We start from the raw sequence: 11,502 nt of genomic DNA, 5'->3' as shown, positions 1-11,502 counted from the left end.
CTCATTTAAAGTATATTGTTTAGAGGAGGATGTGAGGTTCTCTTGCAGCAAAAAACACTGCAGTCGTTAATCCGCTACCTCCTTCCCTACCTCCCTCTCCTCGTCCTCTAGCTGTGTGTTTCTGATGAATACATTATATCCATGGTGCTCTGGGGCCTGCAAGGCGCTCTGGTGCAACCTGAAGAGGCAGTGGTATAGACATTAAATGTGAGGCGGGGATAGTGGGTAGGGGGTGTTTTTTTGGAGAATACGTGAGATGATTTTGAAATGCTTGTCATGTTATGCACAGGTTGATGGGCAGGGTTAGTGAAACAGAATGACAATGGAAGAAGAGAGAGGTAGTGACTTTGTTGTGGGGAGCAATAAGCTGCAGAGCACCTTGACCAGCCTGACAAGCTGTCTCCAACCACAGACATCCTGCACTAAACTAGAACACCTCACATAGAATGTATAAAACCTCCCTCCTCTTGGATATACCCAGACCACACACAAGGTAGGAGACACCCATAGCATACTATGTATTGGCATCCTACCACTCAAACACGCATAATACTTTCTGGAAATTTCAAAGCAATGTCTGAATTGTGCAATATATTTTTAATGTTTGAGAATGTGGTAAAAATGTGTCCTATGATTACAGACACCCTGTGACAATGTTTGCACTGAAAATGAGTACCTGTACTGTATATACGTACGTGCATCATTGATTTGCATGCTTTTGCTGCCAAGCCTGCAGGTCAGAGTTTAATTGCACTGGTGTGATTATGTGTAGCTGTAATTTATTTACCTGTGTGTACACTATATATACAAAAGTATGTGGACATCCCTTCAAATTAGTGGATTTGGCTATTTCAGCCACACCCATTGCTGACAGGTGTATAAAATCGAGCACACAGCCATGCAATCTCCTTTGACAAACACTGGCAGTAGAATTGCCTTACTGAAGAGCTCAGTGACTTTCAACGTGGCACCGTCATAGGATGCCACCTTTCCAACAAGTCAGTTCATCAAATTTCTGCCCTGCTAGAGCTGCCCCATATGCAATGCCAAGGAGTGTTGTAAAGCTCCATTGAACTCTGGAGCAGTGGAAACGTGTTCTCTGGAGTGATGAATCACCCTTCACCGTCTGGCAGTCCGACGGACAAATATGGCTTTGGCGGATGCCAAGAGAACGCTACCTGCCCCAATGCATAGTGTCAACTGTAAAGTTTTGTGGAGGAATAATGGTCTGGGGCTATTTTTCATGGTTCGGGCTAGGCCCCTTAGTTCAAGTGAAGGGAAATCTTAATGCCAAAGCATACAATGACATTGTAGACAATTCTGTGCTTCCAACTTTGTGGCCCTTTCCTGTTTTAGCATGGCAATGCACCCATGCACAAAGTGACGTCCATAAAGATATAGTTTATCGAGATCGGTGTAGAAGAACTTGACCGGCCTGCACAGAGCCCTGACCTCAACCCCATCGAAAACCTTTGGGATGAAATGGAACGCCGACTGCGAACCAGGCGTAATCGCCCAACATCAGTGCTCGACCTCATTAATGCTCTTGTGGCTGAATGGAAGTATGTCCCAACAGCAATGTTCCAACATCTAGTGGAAAGCCTTCCCAGAAGAGTGGAGGCTTTTATAGCAGCAAATGGGGGACTTTGAATTAGATTTTGAACGAGCAGTTGTCCACATACTTTTGGTCATGTAGTGTATATGGTTATTATCAGAGACAGTCAAAATCAGCTGAGAGGTGTGTGTGTGTGTTACATACCTCAGCAGCTGCATGTAGGCTCAGTTTTTCTGAAATGATATTTAAACGGTTTAGGCCTTTATATTAGGACTGGGCGCTGTGTTTATTTTTATTTTTTAAAGAAGGTTTATGTAGCATCTGTATGAGATTCTATGGAGATAGCAATGGTCGTTTCTTGAGTTTGTAGCATGAGTGTCCACCCATTTAAACTAGACTGTTTGTGTGAGTGTGTCGTATACAACATGAAGGGCTACATTTCTCTAACAGAAACATCACTTGTATTTATTTTTTAATAGTAGGTGTTAGATGTTTTGTTTTTGACTATGGTAAAATAAAATCTGTTTTGCACAATAATTGGCCTTTTTGTCTCTTCAGTCAGTGTTTTTTCATACGCTGCTTATATTATGCCATATGTCTCAATGCATCGGTTGTTGCACAGAACACTCACCAGTGATGCTACTCGAATTCACATGAACGTGACAATGTCGCCACCGTGTGGAAAACAAGTGTCATATTGAAACGTGTGTATATCTTGGTAAATAAACTCAGCAAAAAAATAAATGTCCTCTCACTGTCAACTGCGTTTATTTTCAGCAAACTTAACATGTGTAAATATTTGTATGAACATAACAAGATTCAACAACTGAGACATAAACTGAACAGGTCCCACAGACATGTGACTAACAGAAATGCAATAATGTGTCCCTGAACAAAGGTGGGGTATAAATCAAAAGTAACAGTCAGTATCTGGTGTGGCCATCAGGTGCATTAAGTTCTGCAGTGCATCTCCTCCTCATGGACTGCACCAGATTTGCCAGTTCTTGCTGTGAGATGTTACCCCACACTTCCACCAAGGCACCTGCAAGTTCCCAGACATTTCTGGGGGGAATGGCCCTAGCCCTCACCCTCCGATCCAACAGGTCCCAGACGTGCTCAATGGGATTGAGATCCGGGCTCTTCGCTGGCCATGGCAGAACAATGACATTCCTGTCTTGCAGGAAATCACGCACAGAACGAGCAGTATGGCTGGTGGCATTGATATGCTGGAGGGTCATATCAGGACGAGCCTGCAGGAAGGGTACCACATGAGGGAGGAGGATCTCTTCCCTGTAACGCACAGCGTTGAGATTGCCTGCAATGACAACAAGCTCAGTTCGATGATGCTGTGACACACTGCCCCAGACCATGACGGACCCTCCACCTCCAAATCGATCCCGCTCCAGAGTACAGGCCTCGGTGTAATGCTCAGTTCTTCGACAATAAAAGCGAATCCGAGCATCACCCCTGGTGAGACAAAACCGCGACTCGTCAGTGAAGAGCACTTTTTGCCATTCCTGTCTGGTCTAGTGACGGTGGGTTTGTGCCCATAGGCAACGTTGTTTCCGGTGATGTCTGATGAGGATCTGCCTTACAACAGGCCTACAAGCCCTCAGTCCAGCCTCTCTCAGCCTATTGCAGACAGTCTGAGCACTGATGGAGGGACTGTGCGTTCCTGGTGTAACTCGGGCAGTTGTTGTTGCCATCCTGTACCTGTCCCGCAGGTGTGATGTTCGGATGTACTGATCCTGTGCAGGTGTTGTTACATGTGGTCTGCCACTGCGAGGATGATCAGCTGTCCATCCTGTCTCCCTGTAGCACTGTCTTAGGCATCTCACAGTACGCAATTTATTGCCCTGGCCACATCTGCAGTCCTCATGCCTCCTTGCAGCATGCCTAAGGCACGTTCATGCAGATGAGCAGGGACCCTAGCCATCTTTCTTTTGGTGTTTTTAAGAGTCAATAGAAAGGCCTCTTTAGTGTCCTAAGTTTTCATAACTGTGACCTTAATTGCCTACCGTCTGTAAGCTGTTACTGTCTTAATGTCCGTTCCACAGGTGCATGTTCATTCATTGTTTATGGTTCATTGAACAAGCATGGGAAACAGTGTTTAAACCCTTTACAATGATGTGAAGCCCATATGAAGTTATTTGGATTTTTACAAATTATCTTTGAAAGACAGGGTCCTGAAAAAGGGCCGTTTCTTTTTTTGCTGAGTTTACATATGGTGCATTCATGACAAGTAAAAATAAACGTAAGTTATTTGCATAGAGCTTTCTATTGGTTAATTCTGATACTTTCCATGTGGGAAACTATCTTTCTACAACAAATTTTCAAGTCAAAGTTTCTGAGTTACGAGTTGTCTTGAAAGCAGCAATAGGCCAGGGCTTATAGTACAAATGTTTCCCAAGGTCAAATAGGATTGATTAAACTTTATTTAGAAACCAAACAATTCTAAATTATTCGGCAGATGATGGACAAATCTATAAACACATTCTACCTTCATCTGCCACATGTCAGCATCTGCGTAGATTCTAATTTTGCATGTTCAATGTAAAAAAAGAAATCACAGTAATGAAGTTCAAAGCAAATAATACACTTGCTATTGCGCCGACACCCCTAGAGGGCGTAGTTCTTCCTGACATCATGTCTTACCTCTATGTGTCAAAGTGATCACCCCAGCCGGAATAGACTTGTGTCCCCATGCGACTAGTTCATACATAATATATCCTCCTATCAGGCTGCAAAGGTGTCTGTTTTCTCTTTAACTCAATTTAATGTGGGGACAGCCGAAAATATAACGTACTAAAAATATAACGTAATAAAACACAATTTTACACCACTTCTGGATGTTGTGTACAGCAAGAGCAACCCATAATAGTCTAAACCCTGTCTAAACCGGTTCTACTAACCTATAAGGAACATTTTTAGGTCATACCAAGATAATTTTGCTATTTGATTCTGAATTTTAATGCCCCTTGAAGTATCCCCAAAAATATATTTAAAAAACGTTTTGATGAAATTTGGCCTTATGCTATTAGCCCATACAAACACTTTGAATAACAGATTCACTACATTGAACAACAACAAAAAACGAAGGAAGTTTGTTCTTGAGTGTCCGTCATATATCTGAGAGGTATAAGAAAGATCAGGAAACATTAGTTATTTTTTTGACATATGTATTATAAAAATATTTTTGTTGTTGTTGTTGTTGTACTTTTACTTTTTCGTGATATCGATTTGGTAGATACAGTCTTGTCCCATCGCTGCAACTCCCCTATGGACTCGGGTGAGGCGAAGGTCGAGAGCCATGTGTCCTTCAAAACACAAGCTTGCCAAGCCGCACTGCTTCTTGACACACTGCTCGCTTAACCTGGAAGCCAGCCGCACCAATGTGTCGGAGGAAACACTGTCCAACTGGCGACCGGAGTCAGCTTGTAGGTGCCCGGCCCACTACAAAGAGTCACTAAGGCAAGATGGGACAAGGAAATCCCGGCCGGCCAAACCATCCCCTAACCCGGATGATGCTGGGCCAATTGTGTGCCGCCTCATGGGTCTCCCGGTCACAGCCGGCTGGGACACAGCCTGGGATCGAACCCAGGGCTGTAGTAACGCCTCAAGCACTTAGACCGCTGCACCACTCGGGAGGCTTGATATATGTATTTAACCCCTTATTTTTGGCACTAAACGGTCTCCATATATACTGTATTTCAATTCATTTTTTCAACTGACCTTCAGACAAGTCTTGTGAGGCCTGTGGGCATCCTAGAGCAAAATCGACATGTACATGTTCTTGAGTCTTAACTTTGTGTGTAGCCCGAACTGTTTGAACTCTACAGACAGAAGTTGGCAGATTGGCTGTACCAACTTCAGACGAGTCCCAAGACGCTTGTGGGGGTCGTAGAGCAAAATGGAGAACAGCATTGTGTTCGTGAGAGGGGTCTTAAAAGTTTCTAGGCCAAACCGTTTGGACGCTACATATTATTTTGTGAGAAGACCGATCCACCGCTCTAGCTCTGTCACCTTTTACCACAGATGCGGACATCGGCGGTTGCAGTGGATTGAGATGCCTCCAATGCAAAAAACAGATATCTCTTAAACTGCACATTTTTATGGGGATTTTTAAAATGCTAATTCGTTTTCGTGCTTTATTAAGACAGTACGCATATGTTCCCCGTTTTTTTCAGAACCACGCCATTAAAACTAGATAAGGAGGAAACAAATGCCTTTGCTGTCTGAATGGAGGATGTTTTATGTACTCGATGGTCACTGATTTCAGCACCCAAAGAATAGCCCACAATTACACACGACATTGTTCTGTGTAATTGCGGGCTATTCTTTGGGTGCTGAAATCAGTAGTTTTAGATAAAAACTTGATTTTATGTGATGTACACTCCCTCAAATCTTGAGACATCTGTGGCATTGTGTGAATAAACTGGACATTTTAGAGTGGCCTTTTATTGTCTCCAGCACAAAGTGCACCTGTGTATCATGCTGTTTAAACAGCTTCTTGATATTCCACACCTGTCAGGTGTGGAATAAGCTTAGAAATAAGCTTTTTGTGCATATGGAACATTTCTGGGATCTTTTATTTCAGCTCATGAAACATGGGACTAACATTTTACAAGTTTATATTTTTGTTCAGTATAGATACTTGTGTTATATTGGATGTTGCATTAAAAATACCATCCCAATAGCCTTTTAGTTTCGGGTACAACCAGAACATACACTTATTGTATAAAACATCAGGAACACCTTCATACTGTAATATTGAGTTGCATCGATGCTGGCCCATGTTGACTCCAATGCATCCCACAGTTCTGTCAAGTTGACTGGATGTTATTTGGCTGGTGGACCATTTTTGATACACAACACCCAGGAAACTGTTGAGCGTGAAAAACCCAGCAGCAGTGCGGTTCTTGGCGCACTCATACCGGTGCGCCTGGCACCTACTACCATACCCCATTCAAAGGCACTTCAATCTTTTGCCTTGCCCATTCACCCTCTGAATGGCACACATACACAATCCATGTCTCAATTGTCTCAAGGCTTACAAATCCTTCTTAAACCTGTCTCCTCCCCTTCATGTACACTGATTGAAGTGGATTTAACAAGTGATATCAATAAAGGATGATTAATTTCACCTGGATTCAACTGGTTAGTCTATCTATGGCATGGGAAGAGCAGGTGTTCCTAATGTTTTGTACACTCTGGGTATGTGCTTAAGTTGCAGTGTTATGTTGGCATTGTTCACATTTGGGGTCAACTTGGGAGTAGAATTTAGCCAGCTTGGTATTTGTGTAGTGACTTCTGTGTATCACTTTAACGTGTATAGCAACATGCCTGGTACATATAGAAGGGACTTTAAAAAAAAAGGTGTTTAAAAAAAAAGATCGATCATAGCTATTAGTTGAAATTTCCATTCCTAAATCCTGTTCCAAAGTTGATCTCCATGATTGTAGGCATGGACTGCCAGCAATTGATTATTTTGAATACACAGCTGATCGACACCCTTTTGCATTTGGGGTTGGTTTTGAAGATATCCTCCAATATGGTGTGAGATGGTAGGCCTACCTGTGGAAATCATTTGTAATACATTTTTTGGGACCAATCACGGGCTTTTAAGTAACGTTATTTAAGGAAATGTGCATTTGGAATATTGAACGTAGGGGAGAGCATATGACAGCTCTTAACGACTTGGCCATACAGGATTTTGATTCTATGATTATCCATGTTACAGGTGTGACGAATGCCCTTAAAATTACTTCGCATGCTTTTCCTTTTTGTTTTGTATTTTAAAATGAGAAATTGAAGAAATGGGCGGGGTTTACGACTTTGTGGCTGTGGTAACTAGTGACAACCAGTTCCTCCTTCGCATCAGTTTTCATCCTTCCCCCTGTTTCCAGTGTAATGTGAAAGCGACGCCTAGTGTTTATCTCGCTCTCTCTGGTCTGGACCCTCCCCCGCACTCATCGGCGGTAGGTGTATATATGGGGAGAGCAGGATAGTGTTATTCGTTTCCGCGGTCCCTTGTTTATCCGGCTGCACACCGCAATCTGCAGCGGAGCTGAGGATGAGCGACCAGGGAAAGGGTTCGGCATCCACTCCTACAGGGGCCCTAGCGCCGGGGTCGGATACGTACAAAGGCTGGCTTTTTAAATGGACTAACTATTTGAAAGGGTATCAACGCCGATGGTTCGTCCTCAGCAATGGCCTTCTGTCGTATTACAGGTAAACACGCTGACACTAGTAGCTGAGCTAATTACAGTGTAATTACAGTATCAGCATGTGTAATAATATTACAATATATTTGTATAAGCCATAATTACAGGCTAACTACATGGTCTGGTATTGCAACTGCAAGTGTTAAACGAACACGAATGATGATGACAGCTACAGTACAGAGACAGTTGTGCCAACTTCTTGACATCAATTTAAGACAAACCCCATCATGTAACTTGTGTTGAAACTGTTCAGTGGGCGCTATTCTCACAGATAGCTAGCTAGGTAATACATGACATTATGCCAAGCCCTTTAAACTTAGCTAAGCAATGAAATCACTCTTTTAAAAAACATGTTATGTGTTATTTAGAATGTTCAAATCATGTACCTACTGTACAGAATGACAGAATGCAAGTGGCTCAGCTGGCATGAGCTAGCTGTCACTGAAGCTAGCTAGAAATGGTTAGCTCTAACCAGGTTTTGCATATAATGCTACACAGTAAAATCGTAAGAGTTAATTAAACTCCTATGGAGTCCAATTTAATGGTCCCACACCCATTTTGTGTTATAAGGGTACAAAGCCTTATTTGAATATTTCTTAATGTGTCACATTATGGAATTTTGCAATGTGATATCCAATCTCTTTTGGAATCCCACTAACAGGAAGATATCCAGCACTTTTACATCACCCACAACTTGTATTTAGAATGCCTGTCATAGGGTGCATTCGTAAATTGCCTCCAGTGTGTCAGTGTGCTCAGGGTCGTTTGTAAATTCAGAGTTTTGTCAGATTGTCTGTTCATAAATTCAGAGCATTTCGCTCTCGGAGCGTTCAGAGCGCACACTGGACGCTCTGGCCGAAGAGTAGAGTTGATCTGAACATTCTGTCACTCACAACGGCAGTCAAGCACCCAAGCTAACTGGCTAAAGTTGGATAGCTTGCTAGCTACACACAGACACAAATGAGAGAACAGCTCACTCTGACTATTTAACTTGCTCTAGCAGAACAGGTTAGGCTGCTTTCATGTTATCTAGAGCGTTAGTGACTGTAACTGTGCTGCTGGCAACAATTGAATTACTTAAAAAAATACTTAACTGACACCGCACAACACATGTTGAATTTTACCGTTCTTAAATTCATCAGTTATTCTGCGGTCTGGCACATTCAGACGAGATTGCTCTGAAATCGGAGTAGATAGCCAGAGTGAATTTACGTACTCACCCATAGTAGGGAAGAAAATAGAGTATATGGAGACTACCTACACCATGTCAACTGGAACAACTATCTCACTAACGGTTGCTAGAAAAATGTATATTTCTTATCTTTGTGTAGCGTGACATAAAACAACTATCAATGTACATGTGAAAACACAGATATTGAAACAAACAATTTGTAAATCAACCTGCAACAGAGCATGCTGGGAAATAGAACCTCCCACATCTGTGGATAACTCCATAGATTGAACTCCCTGTCTCTGGTTACTCTAAATGGAGTTAAAAGTACTCCATCCCCATCAACTCCAGCTATCAACACTAACTCCAGAGAGCATATCACTCTCTTGAGGGTTAAGCTAAATCCCAGTAGAGTCAATTGAACCCACATTTTTTTAACACTGTGATTTCAACTGTCGTTGATTTACTGTGTAGCTAGGTATACGTGTCAAGTCTTTGTTGATACTGGAACTCAGTCTAATAGGAATAAATGATCATGTATTCAGTTTAATGTTGGGCTAGCAAAATAATTAAATAATTATTTGGCCAGCTAGCTTGCTACTGTTAGCACAAATATAATTTGTTAGCAAGATAGCTAGCTCACTAACTAGTCTCCCTGTCACCACAGTTCTTCTCTGCCACCCAAATTATTTAGTTAGCTACATATAATACACACCCAGATGATTGCATTTAGAATTTAACAGAAATGCACTCCACTGTATGTTGTCCCTGGGAGCAAACAAACATTGACGTGTAGAATGCAAGCATTCTCTCTCCCCACAGTAAACAGGTGCCACCTGTGTGCTGCTTATACTAATAACACCTGTGGCTCAGGTGCTTCCTGAATCGGAATCAAGTTTCCTCTGGGGGCTGGGCAGCCTTCTGAACAGGAGGACAGAGGGTAACAATGGAGGAGGAGGGTGGGGGAGTTACATGTAACAACTGTTGTTTACCCAACCCAATTTTACTGTGCTTAATTATTTAACAGAAAGTGGGAATATTCCTCTGAGGTCCTCCAAATGAGGTCCATCCAGAAACATCAGAGTTAAAAATGTTGCCAATTTTGTTTGCTGTAGAAAGGGAGTGTAATTGTCTCCTAAAACCAGCGTAGGGTTTTTTTAGCCACTCAGTTTATGGGGTTCATGCTAGCAGGGTTTTGTCAAGGGCAGAGACAGCTCATGTGCTATATACAGTATATATATATATATAAAAATGGTCACTTCAACCTACAATTACTTAAAGTCTCAAATGTTTGTTTTGACCTCACTGGAGGAAACAAGTACCTCTCCCATCAGGCCAAAATGTAGGCTAACTACCAGTAGTAGGCCTAGTGTCTGAAGGAGTCAGAGGGGATGGGGCCTGGTGGACACCAAACACATCTTATACCATTCTATAACATGCATATGACCACACCTTCACACACAAAGAGCCCTGTTGTCCTTTTGCCAGTGAGTGAGGGGTTAGTGGAAACTGAGACAAGGGAGCCAAAGTCCCACTCCTGTTTGTGCTGATGGTGAAAGGAAAGAACTCTGTCCCCTCAGTCTTCCCTCTATTAATAGTCATTATGTTGGAAGGTGACTGCTGTCTGATGTAACGGTAGCCTGTCGACATCTGAGCACAGAGGCAGTGGAGCGCACAGGTTCCCCACAAAAGAAAGCCCGAGTAATGCTCCATTGACTCGGGCTTGGTCTCCTCTCTGCCAGGCAGAGCTCTCTGTGTGTGTCTGGCTGGAGGCTTTGTTTGTGCCTGCCTGCATGTGTAGAAGCTGTCTGTCTGCCTGTCTGAATTTTAAAGGGGTTCTAAATTAAAGCAGTAGCCCCTAACATGCCAATTATGTGTCTTCTCCATACCTGGAGGTTCTTACCGTACCTTTGATGTCTCCCACTCTGATGTACCACCATGATTTGCAAAACATCATTGGCTCAGCAGCACTGAGGTGGAGGCATTGCATGCATCACTATGTCTAGGCTCACTCCCACTCCCTTCATCCCATCCCCCCTTTCTCATTATTCTAGAGTCAAAGAGGGGAAGCAATGTTCTGTGTCAGTGCTCCAGTAGGTTGCAGCTGTGTCACCCTGTTTTAGAGAGATGTAACAGACATCATTCTCTATGTGGCTGCGGTCAATTTGTACCATTGAAACATGCAGTGTTCCAATCATGGATACTTCATCTGCTCTGAGCAGCAGTCAGTTCCTTTTTTCTTGTTTGTGTTATGTTTTCATGGTATTACTGTGTCAGACATGCATACTGTGCAGGCCTATAAGTGTGACTGTAGTATGACTACGCAGCATTGATTACATGACAAGTTGTAGATGGACGCACGTTTAAGCCAGAATGACTCACTTCACGGGCATCACAACATGCACTGATCAGTTGTTGTAGCCTATGCAATCGATTTTGTTGCCCTTTTCAAAAGCAGGGATGACTAGTTATCCCTAAAGGGTGAGTCGATACCCACTTGACCAATGTCACTCGCTAATTTGACCCCAATGATGTTCAATGATCCCCGTTTC

General features: G+C 42.8%; 1 protein-coding gene across 1 annotated transcript in view; it reads left to right on the top strand.

Moving 5' to 3' along the window:
- Positions 1–7,628: 7,628 nt before the first annotated feature.
- The window catches only part of LOC120054811 (oxysterol-binding protein 2-like), an 80,863-nt gene continuing 76,989 nt past the window's right edge, over positions 7,629–11,502 (top strand). Inside the window, exon 1 of the mRNA XM_039002459.1 lies at positions 7,629–7,786. Within this exon, the coding sequence (XP_038858387.1) occupies positions 7,629–7,786 (158 nt within the window). The remainder of the gene's footprint in view (positions 7,787–11,502) is intronic.

Source organism: Salvelinus namaycush, chromosome 1 (genome assembly GCF_016432855.1).
Source record: "Salvelinus namaycush isolate Seneca chromosome 1, SaNama_1.0, whole genome shotgun sequence".
Classification (NCBI taxonomy): Eukaryota; Metazoa; Chordata; class Actinopteri; order Salmoniformes; family Salmonidae; genus Salvelinus; species Salvelinus namaycush.
The sequence above is the reverse complement of the archived record's forward strand: the minus strand, read 5'-3'. Positions and strand labels throughout refer to the sequence as shown.